The sequence below is a fragment of the Lepisma saccharinum genome, chromosome 3 (genome assembly GCF_977018435.1).
Source record: "Lepisma saccharinum chromosome 3, izLepSacc3.1, whole genome shotgun sequence".
Lineage (NCBI taxonomy): Eukaryota > Metazoa > Arthropoda > Insecta > Zygentoma > Lepismatidae > Lepisma > Lepisma saccharinum.
This window is the reverse complement of record NC_139231.1, coordinates 111017752-111032641: the sequence shown is the minus strand read 5'-3', so window position 1 is coordinate 111032641 and position 14890 is coordinate 111017752. Positions and strand designations below refer to the sequence as shown.

General features: G+C 39.9%; 1 protein-coding gene across 1 annotated transcript in view; it reads right to left on the bottom strand.

Moving 5' to 3' along the window:
- Positions 1 to 14890, bottom strand: part of in (inturned planar cell polarity protein) — a 211232-nt gene that overhangs the window by 119461 nt on the left and 76881 nt on the right. Inside the window, exon 6 of the mRNA XM_083119708.1 lies at positions 1224 to 1480. Within this exon, the coding sequence (XP_082975834.1) occupies positions 1224 to 1480 (257 nt within the window). The remainder of the gene's footprint in view (positions 1 to 1223; positions 1481 to 14890) is intronic.

Genomic DNA, 14890 nt, shown 5'->3' with positions numbered 1-14890 from the left:
ACAATTACGACGAGAATTGGCCTAATTGAAAAAATAATTCCACTTGTGTGAATCACCATCTTCATATGAAAGAGACAGTACAAGCATGCATTGATAGTATGCCAAGACGAATCCAAGTACTGATAAAGACCAAAGGCGGCTCAACCAAATATTAAAATTGACTTCCAGTCATATGTACATATTATATAGCTAATATTCAAGATACACTAAAAAATTATATTTGTAACTATTAATGTATCAAGTAATTGTTGTTTTTTGTTAAGGTTCACAGGTAATCAATGTAATATTTCATGTAATAAAATATAAATAAAAGAAATAGAGAATAACAAAAAATTAGACGAGATAATAGCATCCTTAAAATTTTGCATAAAATTTGGAGGTGCGTCTAATAATTTGGCCAGGGGCTGTAGTATTTAATGGGCTCTATTTGGTCCACCATTATCTGGGTAATAGAGGTGGTATCAATTGGTTAACTCGAAGACTGCAGCAGTCAGAATGTTTATTGTGATAATTCATGTCTCGTTAAAATTATTTGCAATGTTTACAATTCCAGTAAATTTTATATTTGCATCAATATTGATTCCTCACACATCGAAATATCACTTGATGTATATTATTGCCTCTCAGGCATTCTCAGACATTCTCTTGTCGTTGGTCATGTCCTACATTTTCAGCATCATATTTTTTAAAAATATATGTGGGCTATTTTTGAGAATTTTCAGGTAAACTTCTGAGTCCTACATATGAATGTAAAATTTGAAACTGACGAAGGGGCAATTGCACCTGTTTACACCTCCCTTGCTTCACAACTGCATTCTTTTTTGTTTTTTCAGAAGGTATTCTAACTGAAGAGGTAAAGTGATGTGATCAATTATGTAATTATTTAAAAAATAAAAAAAAATGTGTCCATTTTACATTAATATTTGATAATATCTCCTAGCAGTATATATTGTTTGCTGTGAATGATTGTGTCCAACATTCTGACTTAAAGTTCTGTAATTTGGGAAATTGATTGATTGGTTTGGTTTAAAGGACACTGGCGTGGGGATGGATGTTCTTTGTGAGTGTCCCTTCATCAATTTTATCGTATCATCACTCATACGCATCGTCCCAATTAGTCAAAAGTGGCAGATAAGCTTCGTTAAAATAACCCAATTCAATCAATCAGTCAAGATCGATGCTGAAAATATGCTGAGGAAAGGGTGGTATATTTCCAGACTCACCTGACGGGTGTAGATCCAGTGAGTTCCGGAAGCAAATGGTGTAGAGTGAGGAAGGTGCCCCTGGCCAATGAGAAAAGGTTGTCCCGGGTGCCCGGATACCTGTAGAAGATCCCTTGGTCCTCCGGGCCGTCTTCGGTCATTCCCTCCTGAGTGACGAAGAGAATGGCCACTGGAAATTCCTTAAGAGTCGCCGCCAGTTCGTCGCTCATCGAACCTGACCCCACCAGTGTTTTCACTAGTTCGGACTGTTCAGCAATCTGAAATATATATAAACCATGGAAAAATAGGTGATTCAACATTTCTACAAGCTCAAGATAATGTTAACAAAACATACAGGGGGCCACAATTAAAGTTGCGAATGCTGACGAAAAATATTTCAAATTTTCACCACCAGGTTGAAAAGTGGCGCTGAAATCCACTGCAACATCAAGGGAAATTCTTCGTGCGCCCATTGACTACACCGTCTTATGCTTCCAAAGGGTCGTTCTCGTTGACAGGGCGCATAGTGAACACTGCTGTACCGCCATAAACTCAAATTAGTGGTTGTTGTTACAGCGCTACATTTCAATCTGGTGGTGAACATTTGAACTACTTTTTCCATTAGTATTCGCTTCCCCATGGACTCTATATCCTCTTTATCAACTTTCACCGCAATCCGTTCCTGCGACCGAGCTCCAGAGGGCTCTGAGTAGGGTAAATTTAGTTTTAAGCGCCACATTTGCACCTGTTGGTGAAAATTTGAACTACTTTTTTCACCAGCATTCGTTTCCCCATGGTCTCCACAGCCTCTATACGAACTTTAAGTGAAATCTGTTGCTTGGAACGGGCTCCAGTGGGATCTGAGCAAGGCAACTTAAATAGTGGCCATTAGCCTATTATGAACAACAGTGCATGAAAGTACCTTGCAAATTATTCTTGATAAAAAAAAAAAAAATTACGCCTTTATGTGAGCACAAAAAACAATTTTCTCAAAATATCATACATGTGTAAATAAAGATAAAGAGGTGGGGGGGGGTGTCGAGATAGAGCCCCACAATATCACAATCTCGGCCGTTTGTGAAGGTAACGAGATCAGCACCACGCTCCAGCAGCCTTTACTACAATTCATTAGAGGCGGGAAGAACCCAGAGCCGCTCAATACAGGAACATTGCTACCAAATTTACCATCTGAAATCCGTCCCTTCGGGAATCGAACCCCGGTCTCTTGCGTGGCAGTCAGACGCCCTACCGACTGGACCACAGCGACTTTAATCATAAACGTGCACCACTTTAAAGTACAATAATTAGACTTGCATCACTTACAATAATTAAGGATGACTCGGAATGTAACAGATATTCCTATTTTTTGTTAAAAATCCAAATAAACAAGGTCTTATCAAGCATTAATTTGTTTATTTGGAGTAATATCACCACTAACCATGTAATTATCATAGTCCTTTGTATAGATTCTACTTATTAAACATAAAAATACAATAAACAATTGTTTTAGCCCACTGTTATAATATGATTTGTGAAACAAATTAATTCCTTCAGAATTATTTGCAACGGATAGTGCTATCAGTTATCACAGTCGTCGTTAAAATAATCATGCAAAGGAAAAATATTATTTGATACGATGGTTCACCGTTCACAAACCTGAATCCTTTCAAAACAACATATCGCCTAACAGACTAGGATTTCGAGGGAGGAACGAGGGAGCTTCAAACCCCAGCGTTCGCTGTGAATGAGAAATTCATTTCTAATGTAAATTCTGGAACTTTCGGTGGTATGGTCGTGACTCAACTACTCAGCGCACTCGGTCACCGAGATGACATCATCATTATTATTATTTATTATCTCAATAGGGTTACAATTAAGCCATACAACATTTCATTTAGAACAATATTAATACAAATAATAAAATGGAAATGGAGAGATATCTCATTCACAAATAGCCAAGCATAGGAAGAAAGTTCCTTATGCCTTGAATAAGCAAAAATATGTCGAACATGACTGACTATATAGTTAAAATATGCTCAATCACGTAAAAATTGCCGAATCTGCATACGTATGCTGTAACGAAGCACTCTACTTTAGTTTTCATTACATATTTTTCTATTGCAGAAACTACAACGCCCTTAACAAACGTCAAGAAAATCTCAGCCGTACTAACAAGATGATTAATATATGACCCAACTTCTGGGTGCGTGGGTAAGTATGTGTTTGTTATCCCTTATAATTTTATGTACAGTCACCGGCAATAAAAACGGGACATCTAGATTCTGAAATATTCGCTTCTGTGCATGGTGTTATGTGTGTTTCCTAACTATAGGCGCTGAGCGAGCTTAATAAGCAAACCATTAATAGTAAGTTCGGCCACCGCCTTCCACATAGGCAACAGTCATAACGCTACGGAGGAAAGCACATAGGATAACTTCGGTGAATAACGCCAGGCGGGAAATAACGCCATTTCAAAGTTTCAACTCTGAAAACATGGACGCATGTAAAGTTAAGGTGTGACTCACCATTGTGCCATAAACAATGGGGCCTGGTAGCATTGCTGATAAGAACAGTTGCCATTGTCGAGCCTTCATTTAAGAGAAACACTTTGAACAGTGTAGACGTTTGAGTGGAGTTTCGAGGAAAAAGGGTCCACATTTTCATCGCGCCGACAAAGGTGAGTGTTTTTCTATTGTAGGATTAGATTTTAAATGTTAACAATGCTGTACGTACACAATACGTTTATTACGTAAGTGAATGATGTGTGTACGGTTTTCATGGTCGGTGTCGTAAGTTTAGAACAGTTGGTTAAACTACAGTCTGTTGTTTCGGGAAATAACGCCATCATCGTGTCGGGGTATAACGCCACTCAATTTAAACTCAAATTTGAGAAAATGTTGATTTTGAAAATAGGTTTATCCTTGCTCAGTTACTTTCGAGGCGTACAGATATTTATTCTCGGCTAATTTCCTCTTTCAGATGGCGAGGAAATGTAGAAATATACGGGCCAAATGGTCAGTGGATGACTTGAGGCAAGCTATGGCGGCCATCAAACAAGGGATAGAAGATAGCATGTGCTGCACGTTCCTCGCAGAACTTTGAGGGACTGGGTATCGCGAAAAGACAAAAAAAGACTTTTTTTTCTAATAACTTACTACAGTAATTATTTTTCCTAGTACAGTTTAGTAAAGATAATGTGAATGTTTTACTTGTAATTAGGATAATGTGAATGTTTTACTTGTAATTATGAACATGGCGTTATTACCCGACAGGTCTGGAAATAACGCCATTTTGCATTAACACAGAATTTAGAATTTTATTGCTTTCATTATAACAGTGCAATCAATATTTTATTATTACACAATAGAGGAAAGTTCATTCTCCTATACATGTAAGTTTCATGTTCCTAACAATAAAAATGTATGAGTTCTAGAACGAAATGACCAATTGGTGGCGTTAATCACCGAAGTTACCCTATTTCAGGATGCTGGTGTCCCATTTATTTTTATTGCGGGTGACTGTACGTACGCTTGGATGAATGGAAGAAAAAATTCCTTCAGGTCTAAAGGTGAAGAGTAACAGTTTGTTTCGAACCAGGTCGGAATGGGCAATGCTACTAAAAAATAAACCCGACTATAAAAGAGTATGAATTTCTCTCCCATGTTGCAAGTAGAAGCGGTCTCTCAAGTTGAGTATTAAGCTAGATACGATGTTTGAAATATTGGATGAATAAGTATTTTCAGAATCTCATGCATTCCTTTTGAAGAAAGAAAAACAGCAACCACTTCAACTTCAAGTTACGGCTAATCAAATAGGAGTTTTCGATTTTTACGACAAATAAAATATTCAACATGTCCTCTTTACGTTCGTGTCTTTTTCTATGCCATAGGGAGTTTAATATTACCAGGAGAAAAAGTAAAATAATACTCCCATAAGCGTAATGCTAAGGTCTTTCTACTGAAACTGTTCCTCCTGGCCTTAAAGCTCTACTATGTAAAGCAAGTCAAGGGGATAATACAAGGAGTATCTCAAGGAGAAATGTCTCACAAATAATAAAACACAGTTGCAAAAGTAGAATCACTACAAAGAATGGTCACATGCCTTTCAAGGGCTTAGATTAAATTCCTCTCTCCAGCACACAAAAGTTGGACGCGCCTTTTATAAAGCACCTTGACAAGTTGAACAACAATCTTCAAAAGGAGAATAAAATACTAACATTGAGAAGCCTGGGACCGAGCAGGGAAAAACAACTCAAGTGCGAGGTCAAAAGTTTGAAATATCGGAGAACGAGATTGAATAGAAAGAGCACAGCGAAAAGTATGACAAGAGAAACTGAAAGAATGACGTCTTTTGAATATTTTCTCCTTACAAAGAGGCTGAGCAGCTGCGATGGTTGAATGGCAAGAACCTCCTTAGCATCTCATCGAGAATTTCCTTTTTATTGACGGTTCACGAATCGTTTTTAAAACTCAGCATTTCCCATTGTTGGGGAGAGAAAGACCGGTGCATTATGGTACGTGCGGTTGCCAGGACAACAAGTTGCCAGGAGACATATCGGCATGGAGAAACCTCACAGCAATAATAAGGTAACGTCTTTTCTCGAAGACGATTGTGTGTTTCTCTACAGTTAGAGAATAGAAATTCTGTAACCTATGGAGGGAGATATGAGAAATACGCTTATAAATCCTAACAGAACAATCTCCCATATTATCAGCAGACAGTGGATTTATATGCACAATAAAAAATTGCAATATATATGTTTACAAATTCCTGAGTATGTATGCGTAAGTACACCCGGTGCCGCCGTACCAAACCAACAAACTTCAAAAGCGTCTAGAGAAGATCAAACGAACAACTTCTCTTTCTAAAGCTTCGCAATTTTTATCCTGTATATATGCAATGCAGCCATGCCCCGGTTACGGTTACCATATACACGGTTGCCACTGTCACGTTTATTTTCGGTTGGAAACGACAAAATTTGTAGTACGCTAAGTGTGAAAACAATCAACGCAAAGGCCGGCCTCTGAAATTTGAATAACTCTGGCAAAACTTATCAAAAGATCTACTTTATTGCATAAACATGAAACAGAATATGCAACATACTTACACAACTTAACATGATGCTTACACAAACATGACTTATAAAGGGTTTAAAACTGAGACCTCACCCTGTCGACGTCTCTGCTAGGAATATAATGTACCCACACAGCAGTATCGCTTTTAGGGATTTCCGACACAAAAAATCAATGACAATGGCAACAGTGAAAATGTGCTGTGGTTGTATTCGTACGCGGTTTAAAAAGTCCGTTTTTGAGGGCTTGCAGCTACTAGTCAAACATTATTAGAAAAATGTGTGCACCTTGATGTCCTCTACATGCTGTTTAAAGTTACACGCATAACAGCGAAATCGAAAATAAAACTAACTAGTAACTCGAAATATTGTGTGTGTATATATATATATATATATATATATATATATATATATATATATATATACGAGGGTTGGGGCAAAAGTCATTGCAACTATTTTTTTTCTTTCAGATAACAGCCCGGTTGGGAAATGCGACATATACAGATGAAAGGACGAGGGGGGAACTACATGTGGGGACAGTTAAAACACGCGAACATTGTGCCTCACATATTTATTACGATACTGTACAGGACAATACTGGTTTGATCGTGCAAGACAAATACATACCTGTTCTACAGTTGACAGAACAAAACTGGGGTTAAAGGCCCTCAAAGTAGTCACTTGCCATGTGCACCACATGCTACCAACGATGTGGGAGACTCGGAATACCATCTGCGTCACCATTGGCCGCACCATGTGTGAATTGGGTCATCTGTTGTTGCACAGCATTGGCAATGTCGTCTCGTGTCGCAAACCGCCTTCCACGTAGTGGATCCTTAACCTTGGGTATGACATGAAAGTCACAGGGCGAAATGTCAGGAGAGTACGGCGGGTGGTCCAATTCTTCCCATCCCCAGCGGTGCAGTTGCCGCCGTACACACTCTGCTTTATGTGGTCTAGCGTTGTCGTGCAGGATGATTGAACTCTCCAGAAGGTCCGGGCGTTTGTCCCGAACGCCACGTCGTACCTGTCGCACGAGGAAGTTTTTGTAGTACTCTGCTGTCACTGTTCTGCCATGTGGAACGAAGTGGCACACAATGACACCCCTGACGTCATACGCGACGATCACCATCAATTTCACGGCGGAAGGATTCTGACGGAACTTCTTCGGCCTTGGTGATCCGGCATGTCGCCACTCCGCGGACCGACGTTTGAGTTCTGGTTCGTATGCCCTGGCCCAAAATTCATCGATGGCGATTATTCGTGACAGGAAGTGGTCGCCGTCCAGTTGCAAGCGTGCTAGGTGGTCGGAGCATGTTGCATATCGCATCCACCGTTGAATTTCCGTCAGTGCATGTGGTACCCACCGCGATGCGATTTTGCGCAGTTGCAGCTCTGTCCGCAATATCCTGTGGATGGTGCGTTTCTCGTAGCCACTTGCCCTCTCTAACTCCAGTAGCGTCCATCGTCTGTCTTCCTCCAGGAGCTGCTCGATGACGGCACGTGCCACGTCGGTCCGCACACTGACAGGCCGTCCCGAGCGTTGCTGATCACTGGTTGACACACGTCCTTGATGAAACTTTCGTACCCACCATGCTACTGTTCGGTATGGGAGAGCATTATCCCCAACGGCGTCCACCAATTCACTGTGACAATCTCTCGCATTCAACCCTCGGCGAACGGCTAGTTTGATGTACGAGCGCTGCTCAACACGGGTTTTGTCCATCTCGCACGACGCTCGCCACACAACTGATTTCAGAGCGCTCTCTGTGCTACTTCCTGCAATCACAGAGCCATCTGTTGTTGTGCATACACACTATGCCTGCATGGCTTCCACGCGACACATAGCACTTTGTGCTGCGCTCACATATCTGCAAGAAAAAAACCAGTTGCAATGACTTTTGCCCCAACCCTCGTATATATAATATTTCGATCACCTTGATGTTCTTGTCCGTTGCAGAAGAGGGCTGCTAAATGCATGTGTTAACGGAATAAAACAAATTGTTGCGGCCAAATTCGATGTGAGTATGTTTCTGAAAAACCTTAATTGAATTTCGCTATAAACCTGTAACCCTCGACAGAGGGGAAAGAGGGGCCTACAGAAGGGGATACACTGATGAGTGGTAAATTATTCTGTGCTCTGAGATTACTTCCTTCCTAAATCTAGATAATTGCTAATGGTGTCTAGGGGGGACAGAATGTAATGGTTGAATAAGTGCTACATCGCACCTAAATTGAGGATAAAATTCCCTTTGCTATTAAATTTACTAAAATAAAATAACCTATCAGGGGGTAATAACACTAAGCAAGTCACAAATAGTATAAATTTTTAAAAAGGAGAGGGTATATCTTGAGCAATCATTCGGATATTAGCAAAATTGTACCAGAGAGAAAATCTGTAGAAAAAGTTTCCAAAGTTCTTCGTAAAATAGTTTAATGTAGAACCACCACCAGCCACACAATGTTCCAAAAATGTATTTACCATGGCACTTTTGCGTAACTTACTTCGTACTCCGTTATACTGGTGTGAGTAATACAAATGTTATCTACCATGGAATAATTGATTGATTGATTTGCTTTATTTTTCTTCGCTTCTTGTGCCACTCTTGGCTAATTTGCGAAGATGGGGATGAGAGATGACATGATGAAATTGATGAGTGGACACTCACAAACATCCATGCCCAGGCCGGGATTTGAACCCTGGACCCCTGACGTCGTAGCGCGTTGTGATAAACCACTGCGCCACGGAATAAATATCTAGGGCCCGTCAAGTATCTGAGCGACGCTCGCTGAGCAAGATTTTCGCTCGTTGAGCGGACAGGTCATTTACTTGACGCTCTTTGCTCATTGATCAAAATATCAGTGCCTTTGAATAATCTGTGATGAATGTGGCTGCGTCGAGTGGACACGATTTCGGTGTTTGAAAAGCTGTTAATTATGGAAATAGAATAGTTGAGGTGAACAAAACTGTCGAAATTTTCATTTTCACACCCTTGCACAACTTTACAAAACTACGGTGTACATTTAGTATTTATTATCTTAGAATAAACAACACTTACATCAAGCCGTTCATCATAAATATTTCCTAATTGATTGCCCGCTACAAGCGGCTCGCCACTCCATCCTCATGCAGTTTTCCTCTTCTTTCCTTTGCCTCACGAGATCGAAACACAAAATCGCTATATTCTGTGGCTGAAACCTGTGGAGAGCAAGGTTCAAGTTCGCTCAGCGATCAAGTGATCAAGCGAGGAGCGCTCAGATACTTGACGCGCCCCTGCAATTTCAAATTGATTACACGTGATGAATATTTCACGTGCTCCTAGAACAATTTAGAATCTAAAACTTGGCAACAGTGACTGCATGACTCACGTATCTGGAGTCGGAAAGAGAGTTCAGCAAGGTGAGCCTTTGGGACCGTGCAAGGCCTGCCAGTTACCCGTGGGCTTTCGATGTTTGAAGCTTCAAAACCCAGGCGGGCAGTTCTTACTCGCTGACTCGGCAAGCGGGAGGAGAAGGAAAACTCGGCCCGGCGGCTAGCCGGGCTTAGTAAACGAAACTGGTTAGCGTGCAGCGCTCTGTGGCGTGTCGCTGCACGAACTTTCACAGCATGTAGGGATGATTAAGCCAAACTGATTTCCTTACTAAGGCATTTCTGTTTCTATGCTGGAAAAACTTAATTTTATATTGAATGTATGCAACTACGCGTAACAGGTTCACAGCTGTGTAATACAAAATTGTAATAATTATATATTTCTTCAAAACTTTGATTAATATTAGTGGGTAAGTGTTGTACTCTAATTATAGGCATCAATTTGCCAAGATTTTTGCTTTAAAATATTCAACAATTACATCAGAATATTAAATTACATATCATGTTATCAGAAAATTCAATGTTTTTACACAAAAATCGGTGGAAAATAAAAATAAACTTTGGATTTTGCATAATTTCCAGGATAATTTGTTTCCGCGAAATTCTTGCGCGGCATTTTTTCGGACCCCATGAAAGACCATAATACCGGAAAATTTGAATTTGAATTTAAAATTTTGGGTGCGTCAGCACTAACGCTATTTTGCACCCGTCACATTATACGGGGTCCAGCCCCTTATCGTTACAAATAACAACTCTAACGTTGCAGAATTAAAATCATAAAATGTTAAAATGTTCTGACTTTCGTTAAAAGCTGAGGCTGTAAAGGGGCACTCAGCACACATAAGGACAAAAGAACAGGACAATACAAACAAAATTATACTGGCCATGGGGCCAGTCGCCAGAGCCTCGTTAGTCTTCAGTCCAGGGTGTACTAACGTGGAAGTGAGGTTGACATTTGGGTGTACTATGTGGAAGGTCACCCCTTACACCCCATAATACCGGAAAAGTATCGACTTTTATCGGTAGATGAATTACAACCCATACTTTCCGATACCGATACATCGGCATCAGCTCAGCCATAATTTTTCATCTTCCTTCTGGAAGATGTATGCAAAATAAGCTAGATACGGCTTTGGTGTCAGACAGCCAGACAGAAAGAGAGAGAGAGAATGCCAGGAGCGGAATGCTTTTGCATTCAGGAGATGAATTTTCTCTGATCAGCCACAACGGAACTCGCAAGTTACGATCGGGGCCTATTTAAGAGGGTGCAGTAACCCAGCGCACCTGCTAGTCCGCGTAATTATTAATTAGGCATGCAACTCATCCACTTCTTATATAAGCCCCGGTTCTCTCCAATTTCCTGCCAACTTAATAAACTTCCTAAAACCACTCTACGTATAAAGCGCCCTTCCTTAATCCGATTACGAAAATTAGGTCTTATTTGACTTTAATTACAACCCACACAATGCAAGTTCCCAATCGAAAACTGCTCAGGAATTGCATTTGGAGATTAGCACGCCATCTTGAAATAATATGGCGTTGAAAAAAGGACCACCATTAACACAAATGAACTTGAGAGAATTTGATAACGTTTTTCTATTCTTCTAGTAAGATCACAGTTACGGAACCGTTCTTTCAAAATGTATTTTGGAGAAGTAGTGGCGATTCGAAGAACGACATGCAATGAAAAAATATTTTTTAATTACGCGTAATTTTTAATTATAACGTTAGTCTTCTACTTCAAAGGCCAATCGCGACGATGAAGATAAATAATGATTACACGGCCGTTGCTAGAACTTTTGATTTGGGTGTGTACGAAGTTAGAAATAAGAGTGAAATCATTCAGAAAGTTTGAAAATTAACTAAAGAAGCGGGCAAAATGTTTAAGAGGGCTCATGCTTGCCCTTTCAAAGATATTTATACTATCATAAATATACCAGGATGGACAATTTTATTGTAAGGATATAAAATAATTTAATTTTGATTGGAAGAAAGTCTATAGAATTTCTAGAGTGACTCTCTCTCTCTCTCTCTCGCTTCTCTCTCTTCTGTGAGAGAGAGAGAGAGAGAGAGAGAGAGAAAAGAGAGAGCCCCTCCCTCCGTTCAGAGAGAGACAGAAAGCGAGAGAGAGAGCTCTCTCCCTCTTTCATTCTTCCTCTTTCTTTCTTTCTCTCTTTCCTTCATTCCTTCTTCCCTCTTTCTTTCTAAAGAAACAAAGAGAGAAGGAACGAAAGAACCTCTTCTTTTTCTTCCTTTTTTCTTCTTTCTTTCTTTCATTCTCTCTTTGCTCCTCTCCTTCTTTCTTTCCTTCTCTCAAGGGAAGAAAGAAAGAGAAAAAGAAAGACATTCTTTCTTTCCTTCACTCTCTCTCTCTCTCTCTCTTTTTTTCTCTTTCTCTTGATCTTTCCTTTCCCTCTCTCTCTCTCTCTATCTGAAAAAAAGAGCAAGGAAGAAAAGAAGGAAAGAAAAGAGAAGGAAAGAGAAACAGGAGGAAGAAGAAAAGAGACTGAGAAAGAGGAGGAAGAAGAAAAGACTGAGAAAGAGAAGGAAGAAGAAAAGATACTGAGAAAGAGGAGAAATAACGAAGAGAGAAGAGACTTTCTTCTTTCTATCTTTTTCTCTATCCTTAGAGAGAAAGAGAGAAGTAAAAGGAACTTCTTTCTTTCTTTCCCAGAAAGAAAGAGAGAGAAAGGAAGAGAGGAGAGAGAGCTCCCTCTCTCTTCTAACTCTCTCTCTCTCCTTGACACACTCTCTCTCTCTCTCCCTCATTCTTATTTATCGACTCATAAAATACATCGAGTATTTTATATACCTTTCCTTCCTCTTGAAGGCTGGGTAACCAAAGCCCGTTCTGCAACTACAAAAATTGATCCTTCCATTGGCGATATGGTCTTTGAAAATTTATTTTTCCTTTTGGCCTGTAATTGAATGATTTTCGAGACAAACGCCATCCTCAGAAGATGTTGATTCCACTTTAACTTGTATTTATGATTTCTTTCCACCATTGCTTGGACCTTCCATTCATTTCGGATTTCTTCACTTCTAATTTTCTCTCGTAAGGTTATTCCACTTAAAGACCGGAAAAATCTCATTTGTGAACAATTTATTCTAGTTTTAACAGAGCATTCCATGTTATTCGCTACGAGACTCGGCGGCAAGCGGCCCGGCGACAGCGCTTGTCTTTCCCGGTGAACGGCGTCCGCGACAGTCGGTAGAGTCGGCTATTAAAATTACAGTTTTCATATTGTGTACTAACCTTGACTACAGAAGTTGTTGAAAATGATGTCCCTCTGCTGCAATACATTCCATTGCATCTCTGAAGGAAATTCGCATTTACTCGTGCAAGTTCGTCTACAGTAATTCTTCCGTTTTCTCGTACAATACTCTCTTTAAACTCAGTTACAAAAATTCACACGACTCGCATTACCTCTAGGTTGTAATTCATGCACTATTGTCACTCTGTAGGGCTTAAATTTAAGAATTTTAGCGGCTCTAAATGCTGTGGTTTTTGAAACACCCGTTTCTTGTGAGAGACGGCGGATAGATTTCCGAGGAGACTGTTCTAACCTTTGTCCTATCTCATCGAGTTTTTCCTCAGTAAGTACACGCGGGTTTTTCTTTCCACTTTTATTCAGAACTGACCCTGTAACTCTAAACTTTTTTACGAAGTTAAATATAGTGGTCCTATGTGGAAAGGGAACACCAGGAAATTTCGTTGCAAAACGTCGTCGCACTTCTCCACAATTCCTCTTTTCGAAGTAACACTCGACAAGATAAATCCTTTGTTGTAATGTAAACTTTTGTGGTGTCATATTAAGCCACAATCTTCAACACACGGACACGCCACAACACAACTTGCGAGGGAGGATTATACTGGTGTCAGTCTGCAACATCAACAGAAAGGGGAAGAGAGCGAAGGCAGGGAGAGTGAAAAAAACACACTGTAGCGTGCGACTGTCGCGGACCCCGTTCACCGGGAAAGACAATAGCTGACGCCAGGCCGCTTGCCGCCGAGTCTCGTAGCGAATGTCACGGAATGCTCTTTATTAATAATATGAAAACAGATGTTTCTTAGTTCATTTTTTTGTACCTTTTCTCGCTTTAATTAATGCGCTTACTTTTCTGTGTGTAGAGTGCATGAAGTGGTTTCCTTCCTGAACCAAATTGAATGTGAAGTACTGACTTACTATCAGCCATAAAGGAACAGAGTATTGGAGACAAAGGAACCACGTGATGTGCTTACGATGTGATGCCTCCCTCATCGGATAACGCCGGACAATACCAGAAAGAGTAAGGCAACAAGAGAGATCAATTTAAGCAGCTCTACAACTTCTATACTAGTAGTGTGTTTGGTACTATTATTGGCGCGAGAAATGATGAACCCCCCTCAGGCAGATTTGCCTACACTTAAAACTAGCTCAACATGCCCATATGAGCTTTTTGCTCAAGTGTGGTACTCCGTCTAATCCAAGATTTTTGTAAAAATGCCCTCAGGAATTTCCTGTGAAATGATGAGCCCCCTGAGATTGATTTGACTACACTTGCAAAAGGCACTTCTGTCAGATTGTTGTCCATAAGCTTGTTAAAAATATGCCCCTCTTGATATTTTTTTTGCCCACACCTAAAACTAAGCCAAGAAACACCCACACCCACACCCACCCACACCCACACATATTTACTTCTGGTTTAAGTTCAATTGGACACCAGCCTCAACTTGTATATCTAGTATTAAGATAATGTAATTCTTCTAGAATTGTTCTGTGACTCTCTCATTTCTTACATCATAAACATATGATTTTTCACCTATGAGAATAACACTACATATGGTGTCATCAGGGAGTGTATCGTTGAATTCACAGATAATTTTAATGTTTGTCCTGTCATTAACCACAACTTGTTTTCTTTTTGAAGTGTTGATGACAAACATGGGTCTCTGTGCTTTGAATTCATCTGGTGTGTAATACATGTCAGTATTGCCAGTAGTGACCCTTTTGTATGCCGTAAATCCTTCATATAATTTAAGAAAATCATCCTTGGTCATGTCTAAATTATAATTTTCTCTAGGAAATACCTCATTTCTGCCATTTTTAAGATATATGTTCTTGATGTTGCAGTTATCAAATCTACTTGAATTTTTTCCTGATTATTGTGTCTTCCAGTCTGAAACAGTACCACCACAAAATCCGGCATGTCATATTGTATACTGGAGAATGAATTTGTAGCATCAAACTCATAATAAGTACCAGC